The sequence below is a fragment of the Raphanus sativus genome, chromosome 7 (assembly GCF_000801105.2).
Source record: "Raphanus sativus cultivar WK10039 chromosome 7, ASM80110v3, whole genome shotgun sequence".
Taxonomy (NCBI): domain Eukaryota; kingdom Viridiplantae; phylum Streptophyta; class Magnoliopsida; order Brassicales; family Brassicaceae; genus Raphanus; species Raphanus sativus.
Genome location: NC_079517.1, coordinates 1,008,984 through 1,024,370, shown reverse-complemented (window position 1 = coordinate 1,024,370; position 15,387 = coordinate 1,008,984). Strand labels below are relative to the sequence as shown.

The 15,387-nt window shown below is 37.9% G+C and overlaps 2 protein-coding genes across 2 annotated transcripts; one reads left to right on the top strand and one right to left on the bottom strand.

Annotated features, from left to right (window-relative positions):
• Positions 1-5,543: 5,543 nt before the first annotated feature.
• On the top strand, positions 5,544-7,225 carry LOC130497754 (uncharacterized). Its single transcript, XM_056990867.1, has 2 exons — positions 5,544-6,008; positions 6,059-7,225. Exons 1-2 carry the CDS (start codon positions 5,544-5,546, stop codon positions 7,223-7,225), a joined length of 1,632 nt encoding a protein of 543 aa, XP_056846847.1.
• A 2,448-nt stretch (positions 7,226-9,673) lies between these two features.
• LOC108818259 (salicylate/benzoate carboxyl methyltransferase) lies at positions 9,674-13,007 on the bottom strand. Its single transcript, XM_056990394.1, is given in 6 exon segments — positions 9,674-10,142; positions 10,210-10,467; positions 10,561-10,953; positions 12,743-12,786; positions 12,789-12,853; positions 12,955-13,007. Coding segments are annotated over 6 exon segments (1,158 nt in total). The 5' UTR covers positions 12,993-13,007; the 3' UTR covers positions 9,674-9,782.
• Between the last annotated feature and the right edge of the window lie 2,380 nt (positions 13,008-15,387).

The window sequence follows — 15,387 nt, the reverse complement described above, 5'->3', positions numbered from 1 at the left end:
TCCAAGGTGATCCTTGAAGTAGGAAACTATGGATTCTGGAAGGCGCGCATGAAGGCTACAATCAAGGGTATTGACCCATTAGCGTGGAAGGCTGTGGAATCTGGTTGGAAATCACCTGTTGCAAGAGCCGAGGATGGGACAGACGTTCCAAAACTGGAGGAGCTTTGGACTGATGATGAGAACAAGATGGCTAAGTTCAATGCTCGTGCACTAACTGTCATACATTGCAGTGTAGCGAGGAAGCAGTTTGAACTAATTCAAGGATGCGAGGCAGCAAAGGATGCATGGGATATTCTGCAGAAGCATTTTGAAGGAACCTCAAAAGTTTAGAGTTCTAGAAAGGATATGCTTGCAACAAGATTTGAAGAGCTAAAGATGGAAGAGAATGAATCGGTTGGAGATTTCAGCTCAAAGATTAGCTCACTGGCACAAGAAGCACTGACGCTTGGGAAGAAATACAAAGAGAAGAAACTTGTGAAAAAGTTCCTGAGGTGCTTGCCGTCTAAGTTCATGGCATACAAAGCAGCTATGACCGTCTCCTGTAACACTGACGAGATGACATTTGATGAAGTGGTTGGAATGTTACAAGCTCATGAGATGGAAGTGGCTGGTGTGTCTGGTGGAATGAAGGAAAAAGGAATTGCGCTTGCATCAGTTGAAAATGAGCATATGGATGATAACGACCCTGTGAGTCTTCTGGTCAGAAGGTTTGATAGAGCTCTACGAAAAGTGGAAAATGGGCAGAAGAAGTTTGGCCAAGGTAGGAAGACGTCTGAACCAGAGAAGAACTACAGGAAGAATGATGCTAAGTGCTATGAATGCAAGGGGTATGGTCACTTTCGAACTGAATGTCCCACAGTGAAAAGAAGAGAGATTCAGTGCCATAACTGCAAGGGATATGGACACACTCAAGCTGAATGCGAGTCGGATGGTAGGAGAAAACCAGAAAAATCCATGATAGGAATCAATGACAGCGAGTCCGACAGCGAAAGTGAAGAGGAAGTGAACAACTTTGTGGCGTTTCTAGGAATCGTGGAGTGTGACTCAGGATCTGAGAGTGATGCTGAACAAGAAAATGACTTAGATGAAAGCTACAAGGAAGTTCGAGAGACGCTAGTGAAGCTGGGAACGGAGAATTTGGCATTGGCTAAAGAGAAGGCACGACTGGAAGTTGAAGTACAAGTGTTGAAGGATGACCTCAACAGAGAAGCTGAGTTGGCTAAGGAAAGTGTGAATCTGATCAAAGAAAAATTGGTTCTGTCTAAGCAAGCAGACGAGCTCAGGGAAGAGTTACTGGCTGAAAGAAAGAAAGCAGCTGATCTTCAAGCTGAATTAGATCAGCAATATCGGAAGATTAAGATGCTCACGGGAACCAAGCAACTTGACAAGATTCTGAGCAGTGGAAGAACTGAAAACTCATTGATGGGACTTGGTTACACTGGAAGACAGAGTAGCTCAACAGGTACAACGCGTTTTGTGTCTGGAGGTTTTGCGCATGCTGAAGAAACTAAGACACAAACTACTCCAGCTCAGATGAGTGGGTGTTTCTTCTGTGGGAAGTTTGGTCATTACAAGAGGTATTGCTACAAGTATCTGGAACGGGTCAAACAAGTATGGAGACAACACAAGTTTTGGAGAATAGGGAAGACTTCTCGAGGATGGATGAAGTAAACCGACTTGTATCCTAAGATAGTGACTGAGCCAAGAAGTACCATCCGATTTAACATGGCGCGAGTGTCAAGTGATTCTGAATCTGAGGAACCATGGTACTTCGACAGTGGATGCTCTAGACACATGACGGGAAACATTGAGTATCTAGACAAAGTGTCAAAGGTAAAAGGAGGAAAGGTAACCTTTGGAGATGGAGGCTGTGGTGTCATTCAAGGCAAAGGTACAACGTGTAACTCAGAAGTACCTAAATTGGTGAATGTCTACTTTGTCAAAGGATTAAAGGCTAATTTGATCAGCGTGAGTCAACTGTGTGATGACGGACTTACGGTGTGCTTCTCAGCAATTGATTGCCGTGCCATAAATCAACATGGTGTAACAGTGCTACAAGGTGTGAGATCTGGCAATAACTGCTACATGTGGAAAAAGAAGGTTAAGTGCTTGTCAGCTCAAGGGAACATTGATCTATGGCACAGACGTTTGGGACATATGAACTTCAGGAATCTAACGAATCTAGTATGCAACGACTTGGTTCGAGGAGTACCCAAACTCAAGATCGATGACAAGATTGTGTGCGGTGCATGCAATGAGGGGAAGCAAGTCAAGATACAACACAAAAAGGTACCAGATGTTCAGGCAAAGGCACTATTGGATCTAGTTCACATGGATCTCATGGGACCTATGCAAACCGAGAGTATCGGAGGAAAGAAGTACGTGTTTGTACTAGTGGATGACTACACCAGGTTCACTTGGGTACGTTTTCTCAGGGAAAAGTCAGAAGTGTCTGAGAGTTTCAAAATCTGGGCGCTTCAACTCATAAATGAAAAGGGAGGAATCAAGAAGATAAGAAGTGATCATGGAGGAGAATTCGAGAATGAACCCATGACTACCTTTCTTGAATCAAGAGGAATAGCTCACCTGTTTGCAGCACCTTGGACACCTCAGCAAAATGGAGTGGTTGAACGAAAGAATAGAACTCTACAGGAAATGGGAAGAGCAATGCTCCATGGAAACAAGATAGCCAAGAGGTTCTGGGCTGAAGCACTCAGCACGGCGTGTTACACAATCAACCGTGTGTATGTCAGAAAAGGGACAACAAAGACACCGTATGAGATGTGGACAGGCAAAACTCCTAATCTTAGTTACTTTCATGTTTTTGGATGCAGGTGCTACATACTAAATGACAAGGACTACCTTGGGAAGTTTGACTCAAGAAGTGATGAAGGATTTTTTCTGGGTTATGCACAGTCTAGTTCAGCATACCGAGTTTACAACAAGCGGACAGAATCAATTAAAGAATCAGTTAATGTTGTAATTGATGATCTGTCTGTGGTTGTAGGTGATGACATGGGATCAGATGAAGAAGAAGAAGGTGGATCATCCGTAGCTGCAACTGAAGTCATTGAGGAAGGTCCGATCTCAGATACGGTACCGCAACCAGTGATTCAGCAAGTCCATCGCAATCATTCGAAGTCTGATGTGATTGGAGGGATTGAAGAAGGACGAAAGACGCGTGGAAAGGTGATCAACTTTAAAGAAATGGTGCAGTTCGCATGTTTCGTTTCATCAATAGAACCTAAGACACACACTGAAGCACTACGTGATGAATATTGGATTGTCGCAATGGAGGAAGAACTTGAGCAATTCACCAGGAACGATGTGTGGGAACTGGTTGCTAGACCTAAAGGAGTAAACGTGGTTGGCACTAAATGGATCTTCAAGAACAAGACTGATGAGCATGGAGAAGTAGTTCGTAACAAGGCAAGGCTTGTAGCTCAAGGATACTCACAGATTGAAGGAGTAGACTTTGAAGAAACCTTTGCCCCAGTTGCAAGATTGGAATCCATTCGGTTGTTTTTGGGAATGACATGCATTCTGAACTTCAAAGTGCATCAAATGGATGTGAAAAGTGCCTTCCTCAATGGAGTTCTTCAGGAGGAAGTCTATGTTGAGCAGCCAAAAGGATTTGAGGACCCAGTGCATCATGATTATGTGTACCGACTGAAGAAAGCACTATATGGATTGAAGCAAGCACCGCGTGCATGGTATGAACGACTCACAAGGTTTCTGTTAGAAGCGGAGTACATCAGAGGGAGTATAGACAAGACGCTGTTCTTCAAGGAAGTTGGAAAAGAGATAATCATTGTTCAAATCTATGTGGATGACATTATCTTTGGAGGCACGTCACAGAAGCTGGTGGATGAGTTTGTTCAGAATATGACTCAAGAGTTTGAGATGAGCATGTGTGGTGAACTGAAGTACTTTCTTGGACTTCAAGTGTCTCAGTCAGAGAAAGGTGTCTTCATCTCTCAGAGTGCATACGCTAACAGTTTTGTAAAGCGATTTGGTATGGAGAACTCCAAAGTTTCTAAGACACCCATGAGCACATCACTGAAGCTGGCACGAGATGAAGCATGAGAAGATGTGGATGTCAAGCTTTATCGAGGGATGATTGGCAGTCTATTGTACTTAACTGCAAGTCGACCAGATTTGTCATTCAGTGTTGGTGTGTGTGCACGATATCAAGCTAAGCCAAAGGTATCACACCTGAATGCAGTAAAGAGGATCATCAAGTACGTCAAAGGAACAGAGAGCTTGGGCGTGTATTACTCGAAGAATTCCAACAAGAACTTGGTGGGATACTGTGATGCTGATTGGGCAGGATGTGCTGATGATAGAAAGAGTACCAGTGGAGGATGTTTCTTTCTTGGGAACAATCTTATCTCGTGGCTGAGCAAGAAGCAGAACTCTGTATCACTCTCTACGGCGGAAGCAGAATATATTGCCATGGGTAGCTGTTGCTCACAACTTATCTGGATGAAGCAGATGTCAGCTGATTATGGAATGCAATCAGGTCCCTTTCTTGTGTATTGTGACAACAAAAGTGCAATTGACATCTCGAGGAATCCGGTCCAACATTCAAGGACGAAGCACATTGACATAAGGCACCACTTCATCAGAGAATTAGTTGAAGACAATCAGGTAGTAATCGAACATGTAGTTACTGACTTGCAATTGGCTGATATATTCACTAAATCTCTTGAATTTAATCGATTTATCACATTAAGAAATGCAATTGGTGTGTGTGACCTTGATTGTTGAGTCAAGTTGTGCAGAGAGTAGTGCATGTGCTGATTCGGGATGTACATATGATTCAGATTGGTTTTGGAACCCGAGAACGCTGTGGAAAAGAGCTGCTTGATATGCCGTCAATGTTGTAATGGTACAGGTTTCACGTCAATCTGTGGCCCCCCCCCCTCTCAATAAAAAGAGCCAGCAATGATACAGAAAGATGCTCAGAAAATAAAAAAAAAGGTTTTGATAGATTCATGATGGGAAATAACAGGGGTTTCACAGCACGAGAATAAAGAATGAAAACCGGCATCATTGATGAAGGCATATCAATGTGAAAGCTAGCCATAAAAAGACAATCGGCTGCACCAGAATATAAGATCTAGGAATAGTTATATGTGCAGCTTGATTCAAGCACTGAGGCAACTCGTGAAGCACTTCACACAAATGGTAACTAAACTGAATTGATCTAATGCTTTATAGTAATCTTGATTCAGCCAATTGTGAGTTGTGACTTGTGTTTTATTACTATCTTGAAAGTCTGATGATACATTAATAATTCACGAATGTGCCTAATGCTTGTGTGTTTGGATGAGAGAAATTAAATGTTGTAGGCATGCAAAGGAGAGGATAAAAAGTCAGGGACCAGATCTGCAATATCAGAAAAAGTTGATTCAGTTTTATTCCGTTAAGGGAAGTAGTGGGGAACAAGCCCTAGAAAATCTCCATCGTGCTTAAGAAGCTCAATCTCGCAGCCTCTCTTCATCTCTCACACGATTCTCATACAGAAACCGACATCTATCATGGTGAAAGCAAAGAAAGCAGCTCAACAAGCCGAATCATCCAAGGGAGAGGCACATGCAGCGCCTGAAGAAAGTCGGAGGTCACTCACTGACGGCGAACCTGAATCGCCTCCGCCGAGAAACGATATGCCCGTTTCTGATGTACTCCCTGAGGTTACTGAGGAGCTTGACTCGTTCAACACCGCGAATGAGAAAGCTGCTTCAGAAGATAGCGATGAAAGAACTCCGGGTATTGGGGAAGAGCCATCAGCGAAAGTGCCTGAAGCAGATCCGCAACCGCAAATTGGATCCTCTAATGCTGACATTCAAGATGTTCCGGTCACTGATAAATCGTCGGAAGAGAAGGATGAGTCTGCTTTACAGCTGGTGGTCGTTGAAGATGAGAAGGAACAGAGTGGAGCCGAGGCTGAATCAGGCAAGACGGGTGATGATGGACCCAAAGATGATGAAGCTTCACAGAAGGAAGTGAGAAAGAAACGAGTGCTGCAGCGATTAGGGTTGCGTTCTGCAAACAGAGGAAGACAGGGGAGTCTAGTACACCGACTCAATCTCAGTTTCTCACACCAGGAGATGCAGCCAAGTCTCCATATTTGGCTAAGGAAGCAGGAGCCTCACCTCAGTTGAGATCGAGAAGGTCTGGTGACAAAAGTGCTGAACCAATGCCTCCTCTCATCAAGAAAAGGTATGATCAGTTTCTTAAGCGTAAAGTACTTGCTGAGCGTTCGGTCGATATGAAGGAAGCTGATCAGTGGGGTTACTTGGCGGTTATCAAGAAAGGATCTATGGAATCAACTGTCTCGAGTCTTGCTGTGTATGTTGAGCAAGTTGTAGCTGAGTTCTATGCAGGTCTGCCGAGTACTAAAGCTGAAGCAGATGTTGATGAAGTAGTTGTTTCCGTGAGAGGACAAGAGTACAAGTTCTCACCTGCGCTCATCAACAACGCCATAGATTGGGAACCACTTACTGAGGAAGAAGAGGAGGAAGACACAACTTTGGATGATATCTCAGTAACTGAGTTGGCTTCATTCATCACTGGAGATACGAGGACAGAATGGGACGGTCTCACTACAGCGGATCTTACTCCGTGCTACGGTGCCTTGATGATCATAGCTGCATACAACTGGATTCCTTCTACTCACAAGACTTATGTCTCACTTGAGAGGGCAAGGCTGATCTACAAGATGGCTCATGGAGTCCGTGTTGATTTGGGTAAGATGATGTTCAGACAGATTCTCAATCTTGGAGTGATTCAGGTCAATGATGCACGTTGGTTGATCTTCCCTCGCTTGATCATGGCACTCCTCCAAAGCCAGCATGCAGTTACATCTTACCCCAGTGACAAGCTCCAACGTCCGGTTCCCTACAAGAAGGATAAACGAGTGGGCGAGATCTATGAGCAGAGAATAGCGAAAGGAAAGGGACCAGCTAAAGCTGAACCAAAGAGAAGCTCTGCCAGGACAACCCGTCAGTCATCTCCTGCTCCGATTCCTGCTCCACGAACTGCTACACCAAGCTCCAGGACTGCACCACGTCGTGTATCTCTGTATGAAGTTGGATCAGTTGCCATCCCTCGAGGACCACTCAGCCGGGTTGATTTGCAAGTGGCACTACAGGACACAACACGAGCCCTTCAAGCGCTAGCTGAGATAGTTCAGGATCTTCAGAGCGCTGTAGCAGGTTAGTATCCCTATCCTTATGAATATGTGAGGTATTTTTCTTGGTGTTTTTAATCCGTGTGCTCACAAGCAGGGGGAGAAAAAGAAGACTAGGATGTAGAAGACCAAGATTGTGGGGGAGCTGTGTTCTGTTGCTTTGTTTTTTATGTCTATGTTATTTCAATTGCACCACTTGTTGCAATTCCTTGTTATCCATGTTCTCAGACTGGCTAAGATTATGGGGGAGCATTTGCATATGCTATCTTTTGATATTATGTATTAATTTGCTTGAACCCGTTTTTAGGATAATATAAGTATGTTCTTAATTGTCTTGAGTTGGTTGAATTAACGTTTAGACATATATACTGGTGCTGTTGTGTGTGGTTTGTTCTTGTCTTCTATCTCAGGTACTTGTGAGACGACGAATTAAAAAGGGGGAGATTGAAGATGTATGGGAAGACGATGCTGTAGCAGAGCTGAAGTAGTTCATGAAGTGTGACATGAACTACTACATCAGAAAGGCGGTTCGTGAGAAGCACGTATCAAGACCGATGCATTAAAAGAAGACTTAATGAAGAGGGACATTAAAGGAAGACTTGAAGAAGAAGCAATCGATCTAAAGAGAAAAGGAAGATTGGCTTATTCGCTGAAGTAGAAGAAATGGAAAGTTTTCATTGGGTAGATAGATTAGATCTAGGGCTTCCTCAAAGATATATAAAGGAAGCGTTGGCACTGTGTTGCCGTTTAACACACAGGGAGAGCTTTTAGCAATAGAGAGTTTTGTACGTCCTAAGAAGGAGAAGCAGAGCATCTAGGGGTTAAGAGCTTAGGTGGTTCAGAGTCTGTCTTAGATCTCTGAACGAGTTGACTAGCAAACAAGTCGAGGTTTGTCTTGAGCTTGGTTGATTTATTGCTTTTAAGAAGAACGTGTAAAAGCTTTTGAAAAAATAAATATAGTCGTATTTCTTGGAATTGAATAACCCTGTACTACTGTGTGTTCTACATAGCGTAGCTTACTTATCTTACATTAACAAATTTAATGCAAGGGTGCTGTGATCAGTATCCCACATGCCCTGGCCTAGTTGTGGGTTCGGGCTCTCACATGAGATCAAACGAATATGTCATCTACATTTAGATAAGTGGCACGCGAAAAGAGACGAACGATGTGCTAATGTTCACGTGGAAATATCAGTTTCTCTGCTATCGAATAAATTTTGCTAGCAGATTGAATTAGTTTTTTCCCCGAAAAAAACTATAATTATATCCCCAAATTCTAAACGACTTATTTGCTTAAAGTTCTTTGAATTATATCAAAATATAATTTTATCCAGTTACAAGAAATATAATTTTTTCAGAAACCATGCTAAGAACATATTTTCTTGTTTTTAAAATTTTATTTTTGTAGATTAACCAACAAATATATTTGTTTAAAAAAAACCATCACTAAAATATCCGAAAGATAATGATGCACACATATTTTTAGAAACTTGATCTGAAATACCATTATCATCAGAACAATACCAAATTTTTGTTATTCCGAAATTTCACATCTACATATGACTGATCCTAAACAACTGAAAACAGATGAATATTGATTTCTTTAGTGATGTGTGAATAGAGAAAAAAAAAAGAAACACAGAAAAAGTCTTCATGGTTATTTGCAAGATCAATTGACTAATTTTCCCAAGTATTTTACCATTCCTACTCGATTGTTGGACAAGGATAGAAGATGGATTGAAGAAACAAACCTCGAATAAGGATTGGTGTTGATGAATCTTGAATCCATTGCTCGCACTATCACTTTAAGTTAGCTCAACAAATGAAATCAAAGACGATAGCTATTACACGTTATGTTTTTTTTTTTTTGCTAAAATATTTATTACACGTTATGTTACGTCCTCGCACACTTTATTTATAGATATGAAACATGATAAAATATCTCTTTGTGATACACACATACTGATTAAATGAATGAAAGTCTTATTCAACAAAACAAAGGTTGTGGATTTTTTTTTAATATCCCATATGTTACATGTCCCAAATAGACCATCTGTATGAGTTATTTCAAGTTACGTCATTTACCAATTTTCTAATCACAAGTGTGTGTTTTTTTAAACATTTTAAATAAATAAAGAATGAATGAATCGAATGATTTCAATGATTTTTTTAAAAAGATATGGATTTGTTTTATCTTTTAAAAATTATATAGGAAATGCAGTATGTAGGTCTTAATTAAGTGTTTAGATTTCAAATGTATTTTATATTGATTTTTTGTCTGTGTTTTTTATGGATTTAACATTGGCACGTCACATTGATTATAAATTACTCCCGCCGTTTTAAAAAAAAATACATATTTAACATTTTTCACATATATTAAGAAAACACATTAAAGTTTTATTGTAAATGTATTGTTTTTGTGAATAACAATTTTCTCTTTTAGCCAATAGAAATTCAATAAACATCATTTTTTAAAAAAAACTATTATTTTTCATTAAATAATATATTGGAAAAGTAAAATATTTTTTTTGAAACAATATTTTTTTCTATAATATATATCTTTCTGAAATAGAGGAAGTATTAAATTTTACTTCCGAATCAGTGAAACGACTAGACTAACAGACGTTTTGTTCTTGCAGCTAGCATGCTGCGAGACATGATGTGCATATTTTTCAAACAACGTATCAATATTAATGGCATCTCCAAAGTGAGCTACAAGCATCGTTTCAGTCACTGCTCTTATGCAATTAGCTTCTTTTTCCCCGGCTTTAGGTCTATCTGATTGTGAGCCGTAATCTTCTTTACTAAGGCCGAGATCAAATAAATGTGTCTCCAAGTCGTTTACCATGAATGAGCCCTCATTTCTAATAATTTCTTTCACTTCTTCTCCGTTAGGATCATAAAACGGCACCTTGAACGAACTCACCTTTGATGCACTCACAAGACCCTATGCAAAGATCATATGATTAACCATCCGTGTACATTAAAATGTAAATATCTAATGATTTTATTACCTCGAAGACTAGGTCACAAAGAGAATCGGATAACAATGTCAACCAGTGACAACAATCCCTATACAATGGATCATAAAGAGTCTTTCTGCCGATTAATGTGAGAACCATGCGTCCATTAGATACCATTTCTTCAGAACGCATTCTTAGAAATGTCGTAAAATCTGTCTGGAATTGATTCAAGTAAGCCTTGTGTTCACTTGGAGGACTTGAACCTGTTAGGTACACACTCATCTTGTTCTTCTCAAGTCTATTGGGTGCCTTACAAGTCAACAAGTTCATTGTCATAAGCTTTGTACCAATTAAGCAATTAATATATTATTATTAGCGGTAATAAAGTACTAATGACGATACCTTAGAGAGGTAGTGAAGACTGTAATTTGAATGAACGAAATGGAGACTCTTGCGAGGAAAGAGCCTTGAGTAAAAGGAACCAGGAACTCCAGAGACAAAGCATGGCTTTTTGCTTGTGAGCTTATCGTTGAAGAAGGTTAGGAACTTGAAAGTTGTGTTGAAATCGTTAGTAGGGAGATCGTTCAGACAACAATCTATCTCTGGCGGGTTTTGATTCCATTCTTTACATAATACATTGATTGTGTTAACGATTTCAGACATCACCAAGAACGTGTTTTGTCCCGAAGAACAGCCCAAATCGGCTAGTTTAATGCATTTAGGAAAGTCCAAGTTTGTCATCATTTCTTCAGTGTTTTTAACCAGTATGGGCTTGGTCATTGATAAAACTCTTCTCTGCAGAAAACAAAGAACGCAAGTTACTTAGCAAATATGTGTTTTTATCTACTTTGAGGGTGTCAAACGCATTCAAATTTTCAAATACTAGACACAACAAAACACAGAACCCTATATGAGAAACCCCCATTTCTCTCTCTGACGCGCTTACCAAGACAGTCGTGTTTCTTCGACGCCGGTAGAGCGAGAGCTCGCCGGCGTCGCCTCTACTCAATCTTGCTCATTGTTTCTATTGCTACAAGTCAAAGCTCTCGTTCTATCATTTATTCTGCCTTTACTCAATCATTTATTCTGGATCTGGAAATTTCAAAACTAGAGAAGACCTTCGTGGTCTTTGCTCGGGTTTTGGAGACCACCGGACCTGCATCTTTCACCGGGGACTCCTGGAAACGCGGTACAAATACCACCTCTCCCCACCTCGACCCACGGAAGGGATGGCCCTCTCTCTGCAACAGACCTGCAACTCGCTCTGCTTGCACAAATGGCGCCTCACTTCACCTCCTTCCCTTCACTGAGTTTAACCTTCCACTGTGCTTTAGATCTGAGAAGAGTCCCATGGATTTCTTTGGATCTGAGCTACTCTCAGATAAAGCTCAAATCTCAGACTTTAAGAACGCCTCAAGCCACCGCAGCTCTTCAACTTCATGTTACAAACGGGATTCCGTATCTCTTTCCGGTTGCTGCTTAATCCCTAACTTTTCGATCTTCACAGCCCCCTCTCCTCCATCTTGCGCCACCACCCTTCATCCCGCCGACGAGGTGTGCCCTAATTTCGCCGCACGCACACTGCGCAAGCTCAGATCTGTTGAACGTGATGCTGACATCAGCCCTTCCACTTCCTCTATATGGGCCAGGCCCAAGTCATTTTCAAAAGGTGTCAGTCCTTTCTCTATCTTTCAAAATATTAATTTGAAGATGAGGTCCAAGCCCAGAAGTTATCTTTTGCTTTTGGTTATAGTTAATAGTTTTTCAATGAGTCTCGATGGATTCACCGAACCTTTGATCCAAACTATTGTGAACGCAACGTTATATCCTTCAATTCAGAAGCGATCTTTATTTTTGTGGGTGCCAGTGGATTCACCAGTACCACCATCTAAGACCTTCTCCATGAGAAGAGTCGTCCCTCCTGCTACAAAGCAGATGAAGTTGTCAAAATCTCTAACCGTTTTGTTATCTTGTGGAGCGGTCTGTACGGGGCCTGAAGATGCAACGGATTTCGTTTCGACGATATTCCGAGGTGTGGATTGTCTATCAACGTCACGATTCAAAGTGACTAAGTTTCAACTTTCCGGCTTTGCCGTGAACTTTACTTCGACGCATTTGAGTCTTACTCAGAATTCGCTGTCAATTTATCCAAGAGGTTTCTCTACTTTTATCTTTTATGTTATATTGTTGTCGCTTTGTACTGTTAGTGGAGCCATGATTACTTCTTCTTCAAAGTGTAGCCCGAATGTTTAAGTTTTAATGAAAGCGGTGTTTCAAAAATCTACTTTGAGGGTATATGGGTCGAAACCCACTAAGTGGGACAATAACGACGATTAATCTGGCCCCGAATTTTCTAGTGAGGACTAGGACTTGGTCTCATCTTTTTTTTAGCCAAGTAGCAACTTAATTCAAAGAAGGATTCGAACCCATAATCAAGAGTTTATGCCATTAAGGAAATATGTTGAAGTCTAAATAGTTATAGAATGTAATATATATATATATATATATATAAATAAGATATTAGTTTGTGTATGCATGTCCTACAAAAAGAATAAGAAAAATAATATATAGAGGATGAAAGAACCTGAAGAAGAGAGTTGGTGGAGTAGCTATTCTGTCCATCTCCTCACGCATACTTAAAATACTCACGAAAGGGTATTGACTACTCTCTTCATGTTCACTCTTGCCATCACACCTGCATCGATCGCATGCATAGACAAATAAATAGTTAATTGCATACATCTGTATAATAAGCATATACAATCATGTGACGTGAAAATAAATTGGTTGAAGAACCTGGGGGAAGAAATCGAACGGATGATACTTGAATTCATTTCGCGAACTATTTCAACAATATGATATGTTTTGTGGGGGAGACTACCCCTCATTCACTCACTTTATATATAGAAGTGGGACATGTCTTCGATCAATGTGAAACATACCAAGTTGTTTCTACACAAAATCCTATCCAAATCTGTGAAGAGATTTCTGAGGATGATTGCTATAGTATAATCAATAATTTAGAAGAACGAGATGTATTTCTCTTCAAAAATTAAATTCTGATTTTTATTTTTATTTTTATCTTAAGCCATTCAATTATTAGATTATGCAGATCGTAATCTAAAATGTACATATAATATAGTAGGGACCATTAAAACCTGTCCTAAACTTAAATCGATATTTTCTTTTTGCTACTTGTTGCCTTCTATATATATATTTTTAATGGTGTACTAGATCTTGATCCGCATAACCGCGCGGATTTTGTTTTCATTTTTATAAATATAAATATTTGTTTTAGAATAGAAATGGTAAATATTTTTACATTAATCATATATTTAAATGTTTATATAACTATTTCAAATACAATAATTTCATAATTTACATGTTATAATTAATCAATTGTTAAAATCGTATGTATTTGTCACTTCTAATTATATATTTATCTTATTGTATAAGCATTTAGCTAAACAAATTATTCATGAGAAAACATATTTGAAAAGTATTTTGTATTTAATATACATAAATTATGATCCGCCATTCAAAACTGGATTTTCTTTTACAAATATTTTTATGCTTATTTGTTTTAAATAATATATTATTGTATTTTCTTTTTTAGATATGTATTATATAGATTTCAATTTTAAGTTATTCTGTCATCATATTTAAAATAAAAAAATATCATGATTAAAATATTTACAACGATTTTATATTATTAACTTTAATGAAATACATATTAATCTTATACATGTATTTATAGTTTGTTAATGTTAACTCATCTTACCAACATATTAGATTTTATTTTTGAACATAGATATTTTATATTTGCGAAAATAAAATATATTAAATTTATAAATTTATCAATTTAATAAAATGCTATTATATTTAGCTGAATATAATAATTTTCTTTTAATATGATTGATTGTGATTATATAATAAATAAAATATAATTTTTATGTTTCATTTTATAAAAAATAACTAAATTTATTAATGTATAATAATATTTCAAACTAATTTCGGAATTAACGAAATTATTTAAATATAATTTCGAAAATGAAGATCTTGTAAAAATCTTTTAAAACAGATTTGTTAGAATTTTTAAATAATATATTTATATTTAAAATGAAAAGATATTATAATTAAATTATTTTAAAATTCTATATATTATTATTAGTCTTAGTTGAATACATTTAATAAAATTTATAAGTGATGGTCCAGTTTTAAAAAATCACACATGAAAGAAGTCATGACTTCTGTTTTAATATATAAGATATATATTTGTTTTTTCGGCATCGGTGTATATATATTTGTTATGTTGTCAATTTTGAGTTTTAAGAATGACTGAATGAGTACAGCCTGTTTGTGGTTCCGAGCCCTTGAATGTGAGGCGTAACGTTTTAAATAAATTCTTTGTTAACTAGGCCAACTCTGTGTTGATGATCTTTTATAATATTTTAAAATTTGTTTTAGTTACTCTCTCCGTTTAATAAAGATGTTATCTATACACTTTTAAAATATATTAAGAAAATAATTGAATATATTTATGTTATCATCAATTACATCAGTTTAATTATTAGTATTTAAGATATAGAATTTTATTTAAGAAACCTATGTATTTTGCAATTAGATTCAAGTTAAAAATAAAAATAAATTGAATTACAATTCTAAAACAATATTTTTTGTAACAAAATAATGTCAAAATAATACTTTTTAAAAAACAGAACGAAATATATATTTGTTTTGTTGTCACGTTTAAGATATTATTATTAGTTATAATGATTAAAAAACAGAACGAAATATATATTTCTTAAATGAAGTCTCTCAATAATAAATTTAATAGCATTTTAACATGACAGGTTTATAATTAGAACAAAAAATGATAAAATTTGCGGCATAAACACGTGTAGAAAAAAGTTATTCAGCAAGGTGAAAAGTCTTTTCTTACCAAACCGTTTCTCCATTTTCCTATTATCACTCACTCCTGCTTTTGATTTTTTAATATTATTTTACCATCAGAGACTCTTACTAAAAGAGGTCACTGTGTATGGCCTTACGATCTAGGAGAAAACTGTTGGGAACGTGAAAATCAATGTCTAACTTTTTATTGTTCGACTAATATAATATTGGGAAAATTGCCAAAACGGAACGAAAATTCAGCATGGTTGTCCCTATAGTATAAAACTATCATTTAGTTGTTCCTTTAGTCTAATTTTTTTCATAATCCCAAAACTA